Source organism: Syngnathus typhle, linkage group LG22 (assembly GCF_033458585.1).
Source record: "Syngnathus typhle isolate RoL2023-S1 ecotype Sweden linkage group LG22, RoL_Styp_1.0, whole genome shotgun sequence".
NCBI classification, from domain to species: domain Eukaryota; kingdom Metazoa; phylum Chordata; class Actinopteri; order Syngnathiformes; family Syngnathidae; genus Syngnathus; species Syngnathus typhle.
In genome coordinates this window covers 6,339,523-6,361,084 of record NC_083759.1, presented here as the reverse complement: position 1 = coordinate 6,361,084, position 21,562 = coordinate 6,339,523, and the positions used below count along the sequence as shown (strand labels likewise).

At 45.3% G+C, this 21,562-nt stretch overlaps 4 protein-coding genes across 4 annotated transcripts; 1 reads left to right on the top strand and 3 right to left on the bottom strand.

Annotated features, from left to right (window-relative positions):
• Positions 1-546: 546 nt before the first annotated feature.
• LOC133146538 (solute carrier family 23 member 1-like) lies at positions 547-4,671 on the bottom strand. Its single transcript, XM_061270370.1, has 12 exons — positions 4,528-4,671; positions 3,824-3,964; positions 3,584-3,741; positions 3,297-3,456; positions 3,047-3,228; positions 2,831-2,951; positions 2,613-2,769; positions 2,292-2,545; positions 2,062-2,226; positions 1,779-1,887; positions 1,608-1,703; positions 547-1,543 (listed from the first exon to the last, which is right to left on the bottom strand). The coding sequence occupies exons 1-12, from the start codon at positions 4,621-4,623 to the stop codon at positions 1,368-1,370; spliced, it is 1,815 nt and encodes a 604-aa protein (XP_061126354.1). The 5' UTR covers positions 4,624-4,671; the 3' UTR covers positions 547-1,367.
• A 1,737-nt stretch (positions 4,672-6,408) lies between these two features.
• Positions 6,409-10,541, top strand: chgb (chromogranin B). Its single transcript, XM_061270351.1, has 7 exons — positions 6,409-6,486; positions 6,627-6,673; positions 6,929-7,019; positions 7,090-9,313; positions 9,378-9,474; positions 9,543-9,644; positions 10,255-10,541. The coding sequence occupies exons 1-7, from the start codon at positions 6,438-6,440 to the stop codon at positions 10,330-10,332; spliced, it is 2,688 nt and encodes an 895-aa protein (XP_061126335.1). The 5' UTR covers positions 6,409-6,437; the 3' UTR covers positions 10,333-10,541.
• Positions 10,542-10,791: 250 nt separating this feature from the next.
• trmt6 (tRNA methyltransferase 6 non-catalytic subunit) lies at positions 10,792-14,393 on the bottom strand. Its single transcript, XM_061270371.1, has 12 exons — positions 14,122-14,393; positions 13,851-13,984; positions 13,648-13,757; positions 13,338-13,429; positions 13,180-13,263; positions 12,976-13,100; positions 12,508-12,678; positions 12,250-12,392; positions 12,100-12,185; positions 11,717-11,819; positions 11,307-11,393; positions 10,792-11,213 (listed from the first exon to the last, which is right to left on the bottom strand). The coding sequence occupies exons 1-12, from the start codon at positions 14,226-14,228 to the stop codon at positions 11,067-11,069; spliced, it is 1,389 nt and encodes a 462-aa protein (XP_061126355.1). The 5' UTR covers positions 14,229-14,393; the 3' UTR covers positions 10,792-11,066.
• A 292-nt stretch (positions 14,394-14,685) lies between these two features.
• fermt1 (FERM domain containing kindlin 1) lies at positions 14,686-19,344 on the bottom strand. Its single transcript, XM_061270779.1, has 16 exons — positions 19,188-19,344; positions 18,282-18,436; positions 17,905-18,002; positions 17,652-17,787; positions 17,418-17,555; positions 17,166-17,349; positions 16,988-17,090; positions 16,798-16,905; positions 16,594-16,725; positions 16,378-16,427; positions 16,136-16,260; positions 15,960-16,066; positions 15,662-15,886; positions 15,463-15,587; positions 15,249-15,390; positions 14,686-15,166 (listed from the first exon to the last, which is right to left on the bottom strand). Exons 2-16 carry the CDS (start codon positions 18,430-18,432, stop codon positions 14,993-14,995), a joined length of 1,998 nt encoding a protein of 665 aa, XP_061126763.1. The 5' UTR covers positions 18,433-18,436; positions 19,188-19,344; the 3' UTR covers positions 14,686-14,992.
• Positions 19,345-21,562: the final 2,218 nt, after the last annotated feature.

Sequence of the window (21,562 nt, the reverse complement as noted above, 5' to 3'; positions counted from 1 at the left end):
TATTTTATTTTATTTCTCTAAACAAGCGTCAAACGAGTCACAGTGACGCGTGAGGCGTTTACATACGTCCGCAGTGGTCGTAAACTACACTTTCACTACGTCCCAATCAACACACTTTGAACTTTGTTAACAAAATAATGCTTAGCTGGCTTCGAACTCGATAGCAGTAATCATTGCAATCGTTATCAAGTCTAAAAGTGAACAGTTCTGCTAAGTCATTTAAAAAATGTATAAATAAATAAAACATCTTTTCTTTTTAACCTCTGCCAACACCTCACGCACATAAACAAAACCAACGTTAGTCTTTTCCACCATCTAGTGTTGAAAACTAGTACTGCAACGTCCTCGCTGATCGTTACACCTGCAAGCCCCATTCATTCAGATTGGGAATGGAAGCTCATTAAAACTATTGCAGTTATTTTATTTCGGTCGGGACAGTTCCTTAAAGTCTGCAGAGTAAGTTTGTTAACGACCACTGACTGGAGAAGCCGTAGAGAATTTGAATGGAAACACAGAAAGAGAGTCAAAAAGGGGAGTGGAGTGAGAAGCTGCAGCATGCATATGAATATTTTATTGAAGTTCTCACACCGATGCTCCTACACTTTCCCGTGTGGAGTTTTGGGCAAACATTCATTAGAGTAGACAAATACAAAAAGCAATTACAAATATTTGTTTGAACTCTGTGTTTGAAGATGTGTTTTATATGTGAGCTTTATAAGGTTATTGTCAAACTGAGCAAAATTGGCCGTGTTAAGCTTTGTGGCGTGATTAAATAGCAACAACAATCTTCTTTCTAAGCCTATTTCTTTTTTTATCAGCCTTATTTAGGTTTTGAAGATTTCCCAGTTTGCACACAAAGTTGCTCTATAATAAAGGGGGGGGGGACAGACTTTAGAATAAACAACTAGAGTCTCACTCCTGTTTGACTTTAATGAATTTATGCGGCTTCATTGAACAAACTGGTCTGCTTCTGTAATGCCCGCCTCGTATAATTCATCTTATGATAATCATCATGGTGTGCGCTCGTATTGTCTGATGTTATCCCCGTGAGTTGGAGCAGCAGACTTTCCAGCTGCATAATCGTATGGCTTTGAAAAAAAAGACACAGTCACTGGACTTTGTGAGGATCAGCAAGGTTCAACCTGGGTCGTGTATGCAACTCTCCTCATAGCTGACAAGATTCTGACTTATTACCTTTCAGGCTGTTATCTCTCATGGAATCGTCGCAAAGCAATATCATAAAAACCGAGCGGGTGCACTGATAAAAACGTAATTGCTAGCCACATATTTTGTTGCCCGCTACACGGTCAGAAAAATAGATCGGTACTGATATCAAGGGTGCAAAAACAGAACCTTTGCGGGTACTGTCACCGAGCGCCGAGCCCTCTCCACGGGCAGAACGGGATGTAGCGGACCCAAGGCCGTGACGACAGCCGCTTTGTGATGCCGAATGGGAGGTTGTAAATGTCCGCCGTTTCCAAGATTCCGGAAGCCTCTAGGTGTGTTTCATCTGGGACCAACAGTCCGCGTTCACGCTTGGTGCCTGTATCATGAGAAAATCTCTGAGCAACATGGACGGCTGATGTTTAGTTTAGCCGTAAAGTTACCGGGAATGGTGTTGTCCAAGAAGAAGCCCAGGAAGCCTCCGACGAACATTTGAGTTGTAAAAAGAATCCGCAGCACCGCGTCCACCTCGCTCACACCTATGGAAAAACACATCAAGATATTTTTATGGGGTGCTGAATGTGAACTTGGACTATGAAGGAAATGCAGCAGACCTGTGGCAAAGATGTTCGGATTCTTGGTGACCCAATTAGGAACGACCAGCCCGGAAAACAAGGAGAACCCGAACACAAAGATGTTCCTGGAGGAATTCATATCTGTTGACTAAAAAACAACACGTAAGGTTATGATGACTCCTGGATAAATAAATAAATAAATAAATAAATAAATAAATAAATAAATAAATAAATAAATAAATAAATAAATAAATAAATAAATAAATAAATAAATAAATAAATAAATAAATAAATAAATAAATAAATAAATAAAAAGACTCACCTGCAGGTTGGAGATCCCCGTTGCAGCGATGACCCCGAACATGATCAAGAACATCCCTCCGATCACGGGGTTGGGGATGGTGGAAAAGATGGCGCCGATTTTACCCAAGACCCCCATCAGTATCATGACGACTCCGCTGAGCAGAATCACCACTCGGCTTCCCACCTGTGCCCCGGACACAGCGCCACAAATTCAAGAAGTTGGAGACCCGCGTACAAAAGGGTACCAACCTTGGTGATGCCCAGGGCGGCCACGTTCTCGCTGAAGGAGGTGGTGCCGTTACCGGTGCCAAAGGCCCCCGCCAGCAAGCTGCCGATCCCTTCGACGCCGATTCCTCGGTTGATGGCGTGCTTGGGCGGAGGCGGCGCCCCTGACAGCTTGGCGCACGCGTAGTAGTCACCCACCGACTCGGCCATGGAGCACACGATTCCAGCCATCATTCCAATAACTCCTGCCAGGCTCACCGCCGGGATACCCCACTGGCCTGGAGACAAAGCAGTTTTCGATCAGGGATCGGCCCAAAAAGATAGTGGATCCATGGAAAAGCTCACCTGGATAAGGCAGGACGAACCAGGAAGCCTGACCGACCACGTCCCCCTTCACATCAGTCCGGGCCTGGTGTCCGTATCGGTCCGGATCGGACGGCAGCACGTCGTAGATGGTGAGCAGGTGGCACACTAACCAGGACACGGCAATTCCCAGTAGAATCTAATCAACATCAATTGTTAGCATAGTACGCTAACCATAGTTTAGCATTTTGAGGACCTACGGGCATGGTTTGGAAGATGTAGAATTTTTTTGTCTGCAAGTTCCTGGCCTTGCTGTAGGCGGGAAGAGGAAGCCCGACGAAGCGCAAGTACTGAGAGAACAGGATGATTAACGCCGCAGTCCTGAGGAAGCAAATTATATGTAGCCGAGCCTCCGGTTAGAATTTGTGGACCTTTTGACCCCTCACAGCCTCAACACACAAGTGGAATGGACGCACATGACTGAGATTCCCCAGTGGCTGCCGGCCCGGGCTCCGGCCGCATCAAACATGGACAAACCGATGAGCGAGATGGTGGGCGCGATGGTGAGCGGGCCGACAAAGCGCATGAGGAATCCCACCAGTCCAGAGAATCCCACCAGGATCTGCAGGAGTGACGCCACCATGATGGAGCCCTGAAGCTTGGTGGAGGCAAAATGGAACCCGATCTTTAATCCCATCAAATTTGACAACGGTTGCGATGGCTTACTGTTTTCAATCGCGTCTGCCACACTTCGATGAAGACAGGCGAGGACGTGTCCACCAAGCTGGCATTTTGGGTCCAAGACGGACACTGGAATTCAGGTATGGACAACATGGCCAACGCTGGAGTGAGTAAGGCGAAGGTGCCTCCCTGCAGGATGGGAAGTCTCCCAAGAAAAGGAACCAATGTGAACATTCTCAAAATGTGCATCAGTAAATAATCTAAATATAAATTAGCATTAGCTTAATTCAATTCATGTTACCGAAGAGTCCAAATGTTTTGCATGTTGGCACCTGATGCCGAAGGTGACCTGCAGAATGGTGCACAGCCCCGAAACAAAGAAGATGGTGTTGATGAGGTGACTCTGGGTCAAGCCGTCGTGCTGCAAGCACAATCCGTCCGCTAAGATGAGCGGGATGGCGATGTTGCTGCCAAATGCCGTCAGGTAATGCTGTGGAGTGGAAGAGACCAACGTGGTTAATTGAAAGGGGGGGGGGGGGGGCAAAGATAGACTTTTTTTGTTTTGGAATCACCTGGAAGGCCAAAAAAGTGCACAGGTACCAGGGAGGGGTCTCCGTCACACTGTACACGGTCACTCTGTTGTTACGCTCCTCTTTGGCACCCATGAAAGACTTTAGGGGATCTCCCCCGACCTCCATTTTGTCCTCCTCCATCTAAATGTGTGCACAAAGCAAAAAAATCCAGCTCCTTTCTGGGTCCCAATCTTGTTCTAAACAACAAGATTATCCATTCAAATAAAGGTCAACGTCCTCTTTTATTTAAGCGTCACAATTTGATTGACACTTGTCACCTGAGGTTGGATTCATTTGTAAATAATTAGATTGTTACTCGCTGACCTTTCACCTTAATCGCCAGTGTCTCAACTGAAAGGCCACAAAAGGGAAGAAGCACCAACAGTCACATAAACACACTTTTAATTGACACAGAGATCAATTGAATAAAATGGCGTGTTTTGATTTGATTCCCCCTCGAGCAAAATGCGACGTAATATCCACAAAACGCTCATCAATTATTTATCCACAAAGATTTTGGCTCAATGGTACTTTATCTCCCTAAAGAGCTCATTAAGATTCTTCACTTTTTTTCCCGCTTATGGCTCATACTATAAAAATTTGTAAGAATAAATAACACAAGTTTGAAGGCAAAACCTCTTTGCACAGATTATTCTTGCTGAGCCACTCAAATATATTTTTGATTAAACTTAAACTTTACCTACACAAATCAACTCCTGGCAGTGACAGGCTGACTTCGCTTGTCCAAACGTTTCTACGGCAGGAGAAGAAGGAGACGCTTGAGTATTGCAGCTAATCATGATCGTAGCTCTCGACCACTGTTGTTGCGTTAGCAGAAGGAAGCTAGCCAAGTTAACCACAGTTTGACATTGCTTGCTGCTAATGATTGAAAGGACCATCAAATGTTTGCTCTGCCAAGTCCAAGCTTCAGTCTTCACATCTGCGTCACATGAACATAGCCGCAGTCCTGGGTGTGCACACTTGTGCAAACACATTACTGACATGTATACGTTATACAACACATTAATGGTGTGGAGAAAATTTAAATGATATTTTTATTTTTTAAATAATGGGGTGTGGAGACTTTTTACAACCAATCACTAACAAACTTCAATTTTTTTTTTTTTTTTATCAAACGGCTAAAATAAAACTTCAGTGGGCTTCTTACAAGAAAATGAAAAATTGCATCGAATGCAATATCAAAGTTCTGCGGCTGTTTGTCACGCTCACGGCACAAAGCGTAAATTTTTAACAGCAATAAAAAAAAACAAAAAAACATCCTGCATCAGCCTGCTCTTGTAAATCCTCATTACAAAGTACATTGTGTTTTATCTGTTGTAGTTTAGTACATTGGACTGCAAATTGTGATGTAGTGTTGTGCTTCTCACAGCACTTTTTTCTCTTTTCTTTAATATAAAAAAAGGCCACAGAGCATCATTGCAGGGCGTCACATATGAGTGCACACTGTTGATGAGAGTGTGGCGGGCGTGGATGATTGAATGCCGCTAGCCGCGGCCCCCTTTCTTTACCCCCCTCCTCTCCCTTCCACTCAAAGACATCCTGCTACTCGCATGCATGATTCTCCTAACAAACATGGACGTCGGCTCACCCGGGGGGTGGGGGGTCAAGATTGAATCCGAGTGCGATCTATACGTAAAAGGTCATTTTGTATAAAATGTGTTTAAGGGGGAATCTTGGGAGGTCACAAGGTTTGTATTTTGGCGACAGTAAGGTCAAAATAAATATAATGCACTCTGGCTATTCTGCTGTCAATCAAAATGGACTCAACTTGTGTTTGTCATGTTCATGTTTGAGCTGCTCAAAGCCCCAACAACGAGGCGCTCTGCCCACACGCTGGATAAATAATAGATTCATTTTTAAAATTCAAACATATTTATATATTAGTTTGAATAATTGTTCTTACTTTATGTAAATGTGAACTCTAAATATTTAATTCAACCCTTATGTATTGTTTTGCCACTGAGTTCGAAAGTAAAGGTGTCCTTAAAGATGCATAAAAACACTTTAAAATAAATGTAGTACCGCATGGTTAACAACGCATGCAACAATTCCGGTTTCTTATCGGAACAGAACTAAAAATGGGGGTTGTGACAATGAAATTTGCAGGGTGTGTGATTGCCTTTGGGCTCCTCGCTGCATTAAGCCCCCTCCTGCGGACAACCACCATGTTCCTCTCAATAATGTTTAAACCATCACCTGTGTGATGGGTAATTTCATCCACGGGAGAGGAGGAAAAAAAAACAAGTTGTTGTCTATTCTCCCTGCAGGTCTAATGAGTCATGACACGAGCGTCCCCTCCCACGCTCCTTCCCGCTCTCTCTCTCTCTCTCTCTCTCTCTCTCTCTCTCTCTCTCTCTCTCTCTCTCTCTCTCTCTCTCTCTCTCTCTCTCTCTCTCTCTCTCTCTCTCTCTCTCTCTCTCTCTCTCTCTCTCTCTCTCCCTCTCTCTCTCTCTCTCTCTCTCTCCTCTCTCTCTCTCTCTCTCCTTCCTCCTCCATCCTCCACTCGGAGCGCCTTTATATTTGGAGGTACTGCTCCCTTTCTTGCAAGAGCATCTCTCCCGCTGCATCGGGAGGGACAACGCACTTCAACAAAATGACACCGACTCCTCTTTTCCTGCTGCTTGGGTTCGCTTTCCTTATAGGTGAGTTCAGCACCACGGACAGCGACTTTACCACTTTTTACTCCGACTCGAGTTTTTTTCTCTTTTTTTTTTCTTCTTCTTTTCTTGCGTTTTTTTTTTTATTTTTAAATAAAAGACCGGTATGTTTGTCTTCTGTTTAGGGAATCGAGCACTTCCAGTGGGCAAGGATGGCCAAAGAGAAGATGTGGTAAGTTTTTAGACTATTTTCGAGACATGCGTGCAATCGCCAATGAAAGCATGGAGGGGGGGGGGGGGGGGGGTCACGTGATCGTAACCATGCCATACACATAATTATTATTATGGAACTCTCACTGTATTCAATTGGCTATATTTGTTAGCAATGTATAGGAAATATATCAGTGATGAATAATGCAGGAGAAGGTAATTTTATGATTATCGGTTTGGTGATTAGAAATCAAAACATACCTTGAATATTAATTAGGTGACAAGATGTTTGGTGGAGGTTCTATCCAAAGCGCTCTCCCAACCGGACTCCCAACTGGATCAAGAGTGCAAAGAGATTCTCCGAGCAGGTTTGTGCAACATTCCAGGTAGGTCAGAAGCAAAATGGCTGCCATATTGACCCATTCTGTCCCGTTGAAGGAATTAAACGTGCGCCGCCGGATAAGAAGAGCAATGAAGAGCAGGATAAAGATCACGTAGAGGAGCCCGAGGTCAAGGATGCAGAAGACATCCAAGAATTTCTGAGGTCTGTGGAGCCCATTCAGGTGACCCCAGAGGGCGGACACAATCAGGAATCCTGGAGTTTGGAGAAAAGGCACCAGGAAGATGATGGCGAGGTAGAGGAGGAACGGGAGAAGAGAAGCAGCTGGAGGCCAGGAGGGTTCCACCAGAAGCCCAAACGCGACAAGGAGCCTTTGGGAGAAGATGAGGAGGAGGACTACGAACGCAGTCAGGAGTCGTGGGGGCTTGACAATGAAAGGGACAAGAGGAAATGGAGGCCTAGGGGATACGGAAGAAGACATAAGAGGGATGAAGAACTGTCAGAGGAACCCAGAGAGGAACCAGATGAGGAACGCAGTCAGGAATCCTGGGGGCTCGACGGTGAAAGGGACAAGAGGAAATCGAGGCCTAGGGGATACGGAAGAAGACATAAGAAGGATGAAGAACTGTCAGAGGAACCCAGAGAGGAACCAGATGAGGAACGCAGTCAGGAATCCTGGGGGCTTGACGGTGAAAGGGACAAGAGGAAATCGAGGCCTAGGGGATACGGAAGAAGACATAAGAGGGATGAAGAACTGTCAGAGGAACCCAGAGAGGAACCAGATGAGGAACGCAGTCAGGAATCCTGGGGGCTCGACGGTGAAAGGGACAAGAGGAAATCGAGGCCTAGGGGATACGGAAGAAGACATAAGAGGGATGAAGAACTGTCAGAGGAACCCAGAGAGGAACCAGATGAGGAACGCAGTCAGGAATCCTGGGGGCTCGACGGTGAAAGGGACAAGAGGAAATCGAGGCCTAGGGGATACGGAAGAAGACATAAGAGGGATGAAGAACTGTCAGAGGAACCCAGAGAGGAACCAGATGAGGAACGCAGTCAGGAATCCTGGGGGCTCGACGGTGAAAGGGACAAGAGGAAATCGAGGCCTAGGGGATACGGAAGAAGACATAAGAGGGATGAAGAACTGTCAGAGGAACCCAGAGAGGAACCAGATGAGGAACGCAGTCAGGAATCCTGGGGGCTCGACGGTGAAAGGGACAAGAGGAAATCGAGGCCTAGGGGATACGGAAGAAGACATAAGAGGGATGAAGAACTGTCAGAGGAACCCAGAGAGGAACCAGATGAGGAACGCAGTCAGGAATCCTGGGGGCTCGACGGTGAAAGGGACAAGAGAAAATCGAGGCCTAGGGGATATTCGAGGAGACACAAGAGGGATGAAGAACTGTCAGAGGAACCTAGAGAGGAAGCAGATGATGAACGCAGCCAAGAGTCGTGGGGGCTCGACGACGAGAGGGACAAGAGGGAATGGAGGCCTGGGAGATATCACCAAAGAAGACACAAACGTGATGAGGAACTGTCAGAGGAACCTAGAGAGGAAGCAGATGATGAACGCAGCCAAGAGTTGTGGGGGCTTGGCGACGAGCGGGACAAGAGGGAATGGAGGGCCGGGAGATACCATCAGAGGAGACACAAGAGGGACGAAGAATTCTCAGAGGATCCGGATGAGGACCGCAGTCAAGAATCCTGGGATTTTGATACTGACCGATACAAGAGGGATTGGAGACCTGGGAGATATCACCAAAGGAGACACAAACGTGATGAGGAACTGTCAGAGGATCCAGATGAGGAACGTAGCCAGGAATACTGGGATTTTGATACTGACCGATACAAGAGGGACTGGAGACCTGGGAGATACCACCAAAGGAGACACAGGCGGGACGAAGAACTCTCAGAGGATCCAGATGAGGAACGCAGCCAGGAATACTGGGATTTTGATACTGACCGATACAAGAGGGACTGGAGACCTGGCAGATATCACCAGAGGAGACACAAGCGTGATGAAGAACTGTCAGAGGATCCATATGAGGACCGTAGCCAGGAATCCTGGGACTTTGGCAAAGAGAAGAAGGCCTGGAAGCCTTGGAGATACTACCAGAACAAGCCTAAGCTTGATGAAGAACTCTCCGAGGAAAAGAGAGAGAAATCAGATGGAGAACGCAGTCAGGAGTACTGGAGCTTTGACAAGAGACATGACGAAGATGACCACAACAACAAATACCACAAGCATGGAGGGGAGGAGCTGTCTGACGACGAAGACCTGAGGGACGATTCTGACAATCCTGAGGACAAAAGTGAAGCTCTGAGGTATTTAAATCTTCTACAGCATCACAAGAGCGAGTTCTCGGGTGTGACCTGGTTCTTTTTGAAGGTACTTGCCTGACAAACGAAACCCGTGGATCTACAGAGGCTACTACCATCCCGCCTGGTTCAAAAGAAATCCAGAAGACCATGAAGCTCCAAACAAGGTAGACCAGTACAATTCAGATCCAATATAGAGCGTCGGGACTCGGTTCTGACTTTTGAACGTGCGCAGATGGACGAGGCGGCCAAGCAGCTTGGTCTCAAACTCGACCAGCTCGTCAAACAGGAGGCATCAGAGGGAGCCGTGCAAGCGAGGGCGCTCACGCCGCGCGAGGTTCGTCGAGCTACGATTACTCTTGCTGACATCAGTGGTGTGTGGGGAAACTGTGTTCCATCTCGTGCTTGCTGACCCGCGAAAGCAAATCCAGTCGCTCGTCCACAAAGTCCCCGAGGGGGGGAGGCAAGGGTAGCTCATTATGGAAATGTCCATTCCACGCAGACATGTTGGACGCTTGCCGTTTGAGCGCACGTCAACAACTTGGCCCAGAACGAATGACAACACTAATGTTCCACAGCAGAACTTTGGCACAGCTTGAATTTTATTTTTTCCACAACTGCTGACAGACGAGCCGTAGCATCTTCTGCGCCAAGATTGACGCACCGTAACGACCTCCCGGGGCCTTCGATGTCATCACGACTCTATTTAAAAGGCGAGCGGCAGGTGCCGGATCTAAACAAACATTAAAAACCAGAGGAAATGGCTCGTACAAACATATTCCTAACATAGTATGCTTGACTTTTCTATTTCTATTCTTAGGTCTAAATTAGTTGCAATTTGACATTTCACTTTGCGACATTAAATTTGGTAGGTGTGTCCATAATGAGCAGACCCACAAAAAAATAAATGTAAAGATCGATGACTCTACTGTGTTTTTATTTAGCAGGAGAAAGCACTGGAAAACTTGGCAGCAATGGACGAGGAGATGAAGAAAATTTCCGCCAAGCTGCATGAGAAAAAATGAGCTTTTAATGTTTGTTTCGTCTGCCGAGTTGAAGTGCACCCCCGAAAATGTCAACCGTTGCTTAAAAAAAAAAAGCCTCTTGTTGTATTTGTGCTATTTTGATGTGACATTGTGAACGTGTGCATGGGAATGTTTTTGGTGTTTAGATGTAGAAATAATATTCACTGATGTCATTGTCTTTTCAAGTGCTTGTGTTCAATAAACGAGTTATTCTGGGAACCTTTGTAATGCTTCCTGTGCACGTTACAGCACAAACATTAATTATAGTAGATTATTGTGATATTATTAGACAAAAACACAATTTTACAGTTGTCTTTAAAGTGAAAATAAACTCTTCTAAAACATTTTTGAAGGGATGGAGCTTTAGGGAAAAAAATATATATAGTATATTCTGTGTGTGTATATTTTTTAAGCCTAAACTATATGCTAGTTTCTTTGCTGGGATCAATTGAAACAAAGTTATTCTGTGTCAGAATGATTTAATTCTGTCAAGGTTCAGTCATTTAACTGGGTCGCAACAAAAAAAATACAATTTTCAAGGTACACGTATATAAAAAAAAGAATTGCTGACCAAAATGCCAGTCAAGGAAACTAGTCTGCATCTGTTTTGAGGCCTTTCCTTGCATAACTGCCTAGATGGGATAGTGATGCATCCAAACGGACATTCCCGCCAGCTCTGTTGCTGATGTGCCCTGAAACAAAATTTGGGTTGAAGGGAGGGCTAATAAGCCCTTTCAGCTTTCTGTCAGTTTCTGTTTTTTTGGCACCGGCTCCTCCGAGTTACTCCGACCCGACCGCTCTGTCTCCACGGTGATGCCCGAGAGCAGGTAACCGCCACCGCCGCTCATCAGCAGCTTGGGATGCGTCCTATTGGGCAGCACCTGAGGGGGGGGGGGATGGCGGACGGACAAAAGTCAGAACGCATTAAAGCTACGACGAGGACTCGAAGGCAACACTCGGCGGCATTAGGTCACCTGATAATGTCGCAGCCAGGTGTCAGTAAGACGGAGGTTGACCGTACCGCCTCGCTCCTTCAGTTTAGTGAAGCACTCAATGAGCGGCTGCAGAGAAGACAAAGTCATTTTGACACGCAAGAATCACTAGCCCATTATTATACTTGGCTTATGAGTATTTGAACATAAAAATGTTTATCTCTGAGCTTCGGGCTCCACATTCTGCTCTGTTTTTAATGCCAGGTATTTAAAGTGTTGAATTGCTACGACACTCCGATTTAATTTCCTAACGCAATGTAGACGCATTTTCTTTTGTATTTTCCTTCTGCTGGAAACTCATTTCTCCCACAGGAGCCTGGCAAGTTATAAAAGCTGCCTTAAATAATGACTCTCGATGGACCAAATCGCCATAAAACTCGCACTCAATTCACCTCCTTATACTGCGAGTAGACCACAAACGGCCTGGAGGGCGACAAGAACCTGATCAGGCCCATCAGGACGGGACACGGGTGGAAGCGAGAGGCGATGACCAATCTGCAAAACAAGCCACGCAAACGATGTATTACGCCGTCCGATACATTGGAATTGGAAATGTCGTCATTCAGCAGCCTAATGTGAGAAGCTTGTGATTTAGCTCCGACACTGTGTAGTTGTGTTTGATATGGCCGCTGTAATGAATTAGAGTCAATAAGTCAACACCCTTGCGACATTTCATCAATCATGAGGAGCCCGTGCCTCACCAATAACGGCGTATAGAGCTGAAATGCACACTTGTGAGGATCCATTTTAATCACCATTTAAAAGTGATACTAACCCATCTGCATTCATGCCTTCTAACTGCGCCACTGCCGCCGCGAGCTTCTTACGCCTCTCCTCCTGTTTCACCCTCTTGAGTTGGGCCTAGAATATTTAAAAGACCGTGATGAGCATCAATCTGTCGATCCTAAGAGAATACGTGCCGTACCTTTGCATCCCTGCCGCTTTCGCGTTCGGCATCTGTGCGTTGTTCTTCGCCAGCGTTCGTGTCCATGTTTGCTGGGTCCTCCGGGGGCTTGCTCTGCTCCATCTTGGGCTCCTCTTCCATGGCCACGTTGGAATTAGATGCCTCTGAGAAGCCGTACAGAAGTGAGGTTTTTTTTTTTTTTGAATGCTGCTCTCTTATTGGATCACATTTAACATTGTGCAGGTGTTCCGAATGACATGTCTGGCGCATGCACTTTACCAGCACTGGGGTCCTTGAAGCTTGTGTCCAGCGTGCCTGCTAGCAAAGCATTGACGTGGCAGATGGGAAAGTCATGCAGCGTGTCGTGGAAGTGAGAGGGGAAGCCAAAGTTCTCCACTCCCGCTCGGACCGGTCCACCCCCCGGGTACATTTGGATCACGGATCCGTAGCCTGGATGCGATGAGCAGAAGAGGATAATTAAAAATAAAAATAAAGGCACGTACTGCACTATACCACCAGATGGCGACATTTTATTACAATGTCATGTATTCTGTTGAAATAAAAAAATCAATATAATTAAATGATTTCACAAGCATAACAATTAAAAGCTTAAATTTACTTGTGCATCCATCCATCCGTTGCCTTTTATACAACAGGATGGCGACTTATTAAGTTTGTAGTAGCGTGCCAGGAAATGTAAAGTTTGTGCCTCGGGGAAACACTGTGCTGGATAAAAAACAAACTCACCTCCCATTCTTTCCATGACAGCCCCCAGCACGAGGCCAGCACACGTTTCAAACACCAACACTTTGCTGCCGGCGTGGATGTTGGCCAAGGTCAGCATCTGCGCCAATGTGTCGTATCGCAAGTGACTGCATCACACGCACAAAACACACACATTACTCACACTGCTGTGTGTTTCTGTTGGACTGAGACAAAAAAGAAAAATACCAGATTTTTCCTGGCTCTCGTCCATGGTACATGAGCGCCATGATGCGGCAGGTCGGTTTGAGAATGCTTAGCTTGTTCTCGTACCTGCAAAAATATCAGATACCGCTTAGATACACGCAGTGTTTTATTATTTTTAAAATGTCATGATTCATCCTCACTTCTTCTTTTTCTTCTTGATGTACTTGTCCTGAGCATATTCCGTCTTATCCCTGAAGGTGGAGCTGTTGTCTATGAGCTGCTGGATGATTTCCTGCAATACAAATAATTACTGCAATTACCAAAATGGTCAAAGATAAATCTTCAGTCAGATTTGTGTGGGGGGGGAAATAGTTTGATATCTAAATTTTAAGGCAATATTACCCAGTCTTACCGTCTATGTGCTTTATTTGCACCATACAAAACCAATGAGGCTCAAAATAATGAGGATATGAAGTGTCATTGTGCACATCATTGAGTTTCCATCATTACCTGACCCTTCAAGCCCTGCTCTTTGAGTGTCTCAATGTCGTCCCGTGTCAGCTTCTGCGACTTGCCGTCATCCACGATGTTCCGGTTGTCCGTGCCCGCCTGCTTTGCGTCTGTCGGTGAAAGTGGAGTAGTGAAGCGACGTTATCGGTGTTTATGACACTACTTTTGTCCTTTCCCCCATTGAAAAACAACAGAATACCAACCAGAAGCAGCACTCGGTGCATCTTGTGGTTTCACGGGCTGCACCTGTCCACCGGGTACAATTTCAAAAGTGGTGCTGTACAGATGTCCCACAGCGTTGTCCAGGAAGAGCCACTGCTTCTCAAACATTACCTTCCTGTTGTCACACAATGGAGAAATCATGTTTCACAACTTGTGAAGTTAGACTGACAGTCAACAAGCTAAAAACTAATAATCAAAACGTGATCTTGACATCCGATCAAAACGGCAAGCACTAAACAATGTTATATTTACCTTTTCGATTGTATTTGCACAGCTTTGTAGATCTCCCCACGTTTTAGCATAACGTAGTCGCCCTCGTTGATTTTATACTGGGAGTCGTCGTCTCCACCATTCGCCATTATGGATCAAATAAGACGATAAATAGTTCAATATAGAGGGCCGTTGGATAATCACAAGTCACAGTTATTCATGTGAGGTGCGTTAAACTCCTACAACCACGTGTTATCTTTCACTTTCCGTCTCAAGATGATCGGTCGGGAGCGGAATGAATTTCACTTCCGCGTTTTCATCATTGTCGGCAGTGATTGGCCCGACTTGCCTCAAGTCAGCCAATTGCGTGCGATGGCAGATATCGATTTCAGAATCATCGATTCTGTTTTTGTAAATAACTACTAGTATATTTCTCTACTGTGTGGTCCATCTTTGTCGACAAAAAATTGACCTGAATATTAGTTATATGTTAAAAATTTAAACATCAAACACCCCCAAACTACTTCATTACACAGTTTCAATTTATGTAGATAGATAAATAAACATAGTGGAGGGAGAATTGAGGACAAGGAAATCACACAGGACTAATAATGACATAAAAAAGGAATTTATTCTTACAAAGGTCAAGTCACACAACAATTTCAGAACACAATTATTTACACATACACTAGGTCTTGGCTTGACTGCAAATTAAAAAGCTGAAAATGTTTACAAAAAGATAAATAATGCCCGGACAAATCATAACGTTGTTGCTTTGTCGAGTTCTTTGATTGTAAAACAATAGGACTTTATCCCTAGCGGGGATTTACTGTATTTTATTTTATCAATAAAAAGTAGCACTGTGCCCTATGTGTTGTTCCATGCCCCACCACTAAATGACAGTGTTGTCTTCTCATTCTTGTCCTCCGGTCAGTTTGTGGAACAATTCTTCATCTAGGGTCTCATTCTGGTCCTTGGATCGCGTCGAGAGGAAAATGTAGCCACCGATGAACTCGTGCACCACCTTGCAGTCGCAGCTAAGGCAGCAGAACGCTATGGTCACGTTCTGGTCGAACTCGATGGTCACCTGCAATCACACAAAATACAGCAGCGATGACCAACCATGGTGCCATGGCGCACTATTGTGAAAGACCATCGGGGATACTCACTTGTCTTATCTCCCAGTTGACGTTCCACTGCTTCATGTTGGCAAACCTCCAGGTGGTGACGGGCAGGCAGGTGGACATGTCGAAACGGATCAGGCGATTGTACGAGATGCCGAGGATCTCATCCTTCTTGCTGCCCCTGAACCTGATATCACAAAGTGGACTTCTTAAATGATAGCCCATGAATGACATAACTTTTTCTTGCCTTACACACTACCTGACGATGTAGTAGTTGATCCCAAACTCCGGGAGAGACTGCCAGGCTTGGATGAACCGCATCTTGGCATCCATGAGGGACAGGCGCGCTATGTTCTGATGGGCCTCCAGGATACGTGCTGTGAGCTTGACACAAGAACAATCATTGGTAACCAGTGATTGGTGCCAAACCAAGCTAAATGTCTTCTAAATTTGACAACCTGCTTCGTCTTGTGCTTCTTGGCGTAGCGTGGCGACACAAAACACTCTGCGTTCATTTCCATGGCATCTAGATCGGGGGCTGTCTGGCCAGAAGGGGGCGCTAAGCTCTTCATCTGCAGGAAGGACTGAATGCTGCGCACCTCCGATTTATACGAGCTGTACGCCATGGTCTTGCCCTTGGAGGCCAGGATGCACGCCGCCTTCCACTTTGCGTATTGCGTCTCCTGCGCCAACACAACTAATATGACCATTACGCCGATACCACGTCGAGTAGACATACGCGGTATGGGAACTTACGTTGTCACATCGGATGTACACCTCGTTCATCCCATCCGCCACTGGTAAAAGGAGCTTGATGCCAAACTTCTTTTCCGTGACGTTGACGTCGGGGACGATCTCACAGCCTGAGGATTATACAGTGACGTTCGGTGTGCCATATTTGAATGCCACAAATCTTTAAAGACACACAGTACCTCGTAAGTGAAACTGCTCTATGGGTTCCCCCATGGCGGCCTCCTTGTTCTTGTAGTAGGAGATGGTGGTGTCCTTGAATACAAACCAGTACTCTTTGTAAGGCCGCAGTGTCAGCCTTTTTGGTCTAAATTAAGAGAAAGTTTATGCAGAAAGATTATCTTTGCACTTGTACAATTAGGAATAAATCCAATTTTATGACACTGAGAACAGACAATAGAAGTGTATCCAGATGGGTTTTTACCTGAAAAGGCGGAGGTGATCAGCCAGTTCTGGAATGTCTGTAATGTCTTCCTGAAGGTCGGAACAAATAAGTGTCAATTATCTTATATCCTGGCCGAGTTGAGATCTGCAATCGTTGTGTTTTACGGAGGCCCACCAGTACCCCCCCCCCCCCCCAGCTGTTTTGTACTGCACCACCCCCAAAAGATGAAAAATGACAGTTACGAAATCCATTTACCAGAATTCTGTCTGAGACGCCACATTCCAGCGTCACCTCCAGGTTGGAGAGGGCGGCTTCCACTTCATCAATTTCCTGCTCATTGGAGTGGTCGATTGGCTCAGTGGACATGGTCAGCTTACAGATGTGATACTGCAAAGACAAGTCGAAAACTCAACTCATTGCCATTATTCTCTTTTTGTGCGATGATGTCATCATATTCACCTGCAGCGACGCAAACATGAGCATCTCCTCCTCGGTACAGTCAATCTCCTCCAGCAGGATGGACCAGCGAGCCTGCTCGTACAGCTGCGTTATCCGCACGGCGTCATACTGAAATGCGACAAGACAAACTTGAGGCTCTCTGGACTATTTTCCTCCCAAACTCGATATTACTGCATTTCATTTGACCTACTTTGGGATTGAGGTCAAAGAAAACGTTGTACTTAAAGCGGAGCAGCAGCTTGTCGTTTTCTTGAACGTCCTGCTCCATGAGGGAGCGGGAAGAGTCCAACCATCTGTCAATTACATGTCAAGTTGGTAAAAATGAATTGTGCCAATGGAAGGACCAGGAACACAATGAAGTCTTCTACCCGGCATTTCTGATTGCTTTGTCCTCCAGGGATAGCGGCTGGTAGAGCTTGGCCAGCTCGGCAGGCGGCAGGTTGGGCTGGGAGTCGGCGAGGGGGTTCTCTCCGAACCATAGGCTGGTGGCCGACACTGGCATCCCGTTCTCCGGGTCGTAGGTGGCCGTCATGGTCTTGCTGTACATGGGACCTTGTTTGGGTGGAATGTCATTATTACGATTAGGGCGGTAGGGCTTGGTCAGTGCGTGTTACCAGTACCTGAGCCTCCCGGCCCGCCGCTGACTAAATCAATGTCCCAGATGTCCTCTAACGGGGAGTTTTTGCCTCTTTTCTTCTTTTTCTTGGACGGCTCATCGTGAGGCTGGAGCAGGGACAGTTCTTCAGGCCGCCTGATGTCTGAAATAAATCAATAAAATAAATTTAAAAAATAATTAATTCATTCAAACAAATCAAGTCAAATTTTAGGTAAAAGGATAGGGAGGTCACACTCACTGAGGATTTGACAGATCTCTGCCACCGCCTTGAAGACCACGCAGGAGAAGCCAACGGTCATTTGAATGGTTTTCATGTTAGGGAGCTGCAATAGCATACTTTTGTGTTGCGGGGTGTAGCGCAGGTCTGCATCAGCCTGAAAACAAAAAAAAAAATAGAAATTGACCCATCTTTCATGTGTGCATCCTTTGAAACGAAAGGCAAGCAGAGTTCAACATTACAGTACTTCCAATGTCACCCCCATTTGTCCTACCTGAATCCCGTACTTGTCCAAGGTCCAGTGGGTCCTGAGCAGCCAGCATTTTCTCTGCTCCCACCACAGGGCGTGATCCGACCAGTCTTGGGGAGCCTCTGCAAATCAAAACATCATCACACATGTAATATTTAAAGAACCTGTAAAGTCAATCCAGAGAAATGTTAGTATCTAACTCTTTGTTGACGAGGCAGAGTATGATCAGATTAGACGACTGCTGAACTTTGTGCCTTGGGGCAACATGAGCCATTGTGCTGAAAAACAATGGCACTTGAGTGTGGAGCATTGCAGGCCAAACAAAGGTGCAGCCTGGCAAACAGTACTATAGATTTTAAGAGCAGATGGCGTTCAACCGATAAGCCATGTCGGACACCTACTGATCTTCTCCACCAGCATCAGCATAAGGCCTCCGATGTGCAGATCGCCTTTCACACGCAGTTTGAAGCGCATGGACTCGTCGCCTTCTTTTTGGTCCACGTGCACCCGCAGCTCCCATGATGTCTCGCCATACTCGGCCGCCGTGATCATAGCTCTATATAAACAACAAAAACATAAAAAAAATGTGTGTGGAACAACAACTACTACACAACAACTACGCAGCTACACTACCAAAGGCATGATAATTATTAATGCACAAATAAACACTTAGATTACTCTTGCAATATTATAGATCGTTTCAATCACTGTAGTCGCATGTCAGTTAGACCTGATATTTATTAATATCATGAATATAATGATGAAAGGCTTGGTGGTGGTGGGGGAGGCAGGTAAAGAGGGGGGACAAGAAGAGGAGGTGGATCAGGGAGGGTTCTGCTGTGGAATGTGTGACGAGCAGGGACATGAATGTGGAGCAATGGGCACCAATCTGCTGCTTGGAAGTCAGGAAAATGCTAAAAATTCCATCACACTCTTGCAATAGTCTAATATAATAATTCTGAAGCACAGAAGGAATATAATAGGTTTTATTATTGAAAATCCTCATACTGTGGTGGACTTGTATTAGTGTCAATTTGATATTTTTGAGCTTTGATTTAGAGTACATGGACCGCTTAATAGTTCCAGGCAACTCAAGGAAAAGAATAATCAAAACCACTATGACTGAAAATAATTTTTTATTGCATTTTAGTGTTATTGTTCAAATTGTTGTGACAAAAAAAAAGTAAATTAATCATTAACTTCCTTTTGAACGTACTCACAGAGGACAAGCAACGAGTTCCGCACACTATAATAACAGTTTCCTCTTAAAATTCTTCTTTAAAACAGACTTTAGAAAGTTTTCTTACCTTGATTTGGGAATTTGTGGCACTCCCGTCGGAGTTCTCGTGAGAAGTGGCGGAAGGTTGCTTGTGAGAACGAGAACTGAGCTCGATTCGTAGAGATCCCGCCCCTCCTTGCAGGTGAAGATTAATGACGTACCCGGAAGTCGTTGTCTGTCTCTGCTTTGATCAGCCGCGGGAGGAAGAAAAGTGAGCCATGTGTTCACAATCTCTGTATTTTCGATTTAAAACGCACAATTACCTGTTTTTGGGCTGAAAAATGTACAAGAAATTAGCGTATCTTGAGTTTAAAAGCAAAGGTTCCATTTAGTTAGCATGTTAGCGGTTTCCCTCCGAATTCTTGTTATAATTGAAGCCCGTTGATAATGGAGATCATGAAAGTTCTCTTTCTTACCTTTTAGATGCCTGTAATGAGGAACCTTAGCTGAATCAAGCTCCTGTCTCCTGCCCACATCCTTCCCAGTGAGTGAATCAGGATGAGTCACGCAATGGTATCGCAATTTCCAAGGAAAGCATGGTCACTTTGCCCCAATGATGATGTCTAAATGTTTATTTGTCATGGTGACTTATTTGTGTAAAGTCTGCCACATATGCACTACGGCATTTACAATATAGATAACAAAAATAATTACGGACCCCTTGTTTATAACAAATCAGGGATTTGATAGGCTGCGATCCCAAGATGGTTCATAGAATAATAAAGAAATCAATATGCTATAAATTTCCGTAATACTCTGGGGGAAAAACACAGTTATGACTCGTTACAGACAGTTGATTAACTATTGACATAGCAATAGACAGTGACTTATTAGTCACACAATAACAAGATTATGGCTGAAATGTTCACTTTTTGAGCATCTCACCTACAAAGAATAAAACGGAAAATAAATTTAAATCATACATTGAATTATTTCATTTACATTTATCTAAATATGAAATTTCAAAATTGATAGGACCGTTGCGGCCACACGGTGGCGTTAGTAGACCATGTCAGCGTTGAACCCGTGCCCAGTTAGTAAGGTTTTAGGAATAAAACTAAGTTCTTGTAGTGAGTGTTTAATGGCTGACTATTTGACTATTTTGGACCGCACCCTGTAGATGAGCTCATACGAAGGCCAGACCAAAATGTAGATTTCACAGGAGGACAAAAGTCAAACAAAAGAGTGAATTTAGCCTAATATTCCAGAGATTCTGTTTTACTACAGTGGCCCTTAGTGTCCTCTTGGATAAAAATTGTCCCGGTCAATCCAGGAGACCCTAGCTTTGATGCATTCAATGCAGCAATGCTTTCACACATTTTCAAATACTCAAGTGTTTGTATTTTGAAGTGTAAAAGCCATCAGCCCACGATTCTCCACAGTCTCCACGTGGTTGCAAGACCCCACACCCAAAACAAACATGCAGACCGTGTCATGCTGGGACATGAGATCATTGCAGTGGGCTGGTGTGAGAGGAAATGTAAATTGTACAGAGAAGGAACAAAAAACAAACAAATAAACTCCCAAGCTTTGGAAAATTATGGAAAATAACCAGACAGACGGAGTCCACGTCCCTGAGACACCTGAAGTGAGTGACGGAAAAGGATCAATATTGATGATAAAGGGCACTTTTTGAGAAATGGAACGCGGGTGGGAAACGACATCTGCGAGGACCCCCTTTTTTTTTTTTTGCTGACTTTCCGTATTTACGGAAAGGGAAAACCTCCCGGTGACCTGGGAACACGCTTACCCAATTAGCAGCCTCGCCTATGGATCAAATGGAAGTGAAAACATTCGCTGCCGTGACGGAGACGCATCACAATGACCCATTCATGCCGCCGAGGCTCGTGCTTTGGGGAAGATTTGGGGGAGTGGGAAAGCTGGCGATGGGGTGGCGGGGTAGACGTAAGGGAGTCATGAATGCAACAAGGAACTACCTCACCGCTTGCTTTGATGGCTCAACGGAGGCCTAATTCATGACTCAATATGGGTGCGGAGGTAAACACCGTTCAAAAGTGTTGTTTTCATAATGTTACCAACTCGACCCCCACCACCCCTAAAATCTCTTGGACACTCACCTCTGCAGCCTGGCGAGACCGCCGGGCCTTTTCCTGTGGGAATAGTCTAGCAAGGGGGACGGGAGGTAGTCGGGAGGCCTGAGAAGTAGCACGGAAAGAGAAACTCTTGACAGCGCCCGACTCCGGGGACTTGAACGGGGCGCTGCCCTATAGCCCAGCCGGGTACTAAAACTCAGATTCATTGCTCTCCTGAAAATACATATCCAGTCTCGGCTTCTTAATTTATTTTTTCGGAAGCCTTCGACCTCTTCGGAGGTCATGAAATCCCTTGCCGCACAACATAACGTGCTCGCTAGCTTATTTGGTTTAAAGTCCAGAAAGTTCT

Bases quoted from the DNA above. Each gene is read 5' to 3' on its own strand.
- LOC133146538 (XM_061270370.1), bottom strand. From the start codon at position 4,623: ATGATTAGCTGCAATACTCAAGCGTCTCCTTCTTCTCCTGCCGTAGAA. The intron at 2,952-3,046 runs GTGCGTCCATTC...TTGCTTCCTCAG, and splicing joins CACTGGGGAATCTCAGTCAT to GACTGCGGCGTTAATCATCC. The intron at 2,227-2,291 runs GTTGGTACCCTT...TCCGGGGCACAG, and splicing joins CCGCCCTGGGCATCACCAAG to GTGGGAAGCCGAGTGGTGAT.
- chgb (XM_061270351.1), top strand. From the start codon at position 6,438: ATGACACCGACTCCTCTTTTCCTGCTGCTTGGGTTCGCTTTCCTTATA. The intron at 6,674-6,928 runs GTAAGTTTTTAG...AATATTAATTAG, and splicing joins ATGGCCAAAGAGAAGATGTG to GTGACAAGATGTTTGGTGGA. The intron at 9,314-9,377 runs GTATTTAAATCT...TTCTTTTTGAAG, and splicing joins GACAAAAGTGAAGCTCTGAG to GTACTTGCCTGACAAACGAA.
- trmt6 (XM_061270371.1), bottom strand. From the start codon at position 14,228: ATGGCGAATGGTGGAGACGACGACTCCCAGTATAAAATCAACGAGGGC. The intron at 13,101-13,179 runs GTATTTTTCTTT...CGTGTGATGCAG, and splicing joins CGAGAGCCAGGAAAAATCTG to TCACTTGCGATACGACACAT. The intron at 11,820-12,099 runs GTTAGTATCACT...CTTGTTTTGCAG, and splicing joins GAAGGCATGAATGCAGATGG to ATTGGTCATCGCCTCTCGCT.
- fermt1 (XM_061270779.1), bottom strand. From the start codon at position 18,432: ATGATCACGGCGGCCGAGTATGGCGAGACATCATGGGAGCTGCGGGTG. The intron at 17,350-17,417 runs GTACTGGTAACA...CACCCAAACAAG, and splicing joins CGGCGGGCCGGGAGGCTCAG to GTCCCATGTACAGCAAGACC. The intron at 16,067-16,135 runs GTACTGTGTGTC...TATAATCCTCAG, and splicing joins AGAGCAGTTTCACTTACGAG to GCTGTGAGATCGTCCCCGAC.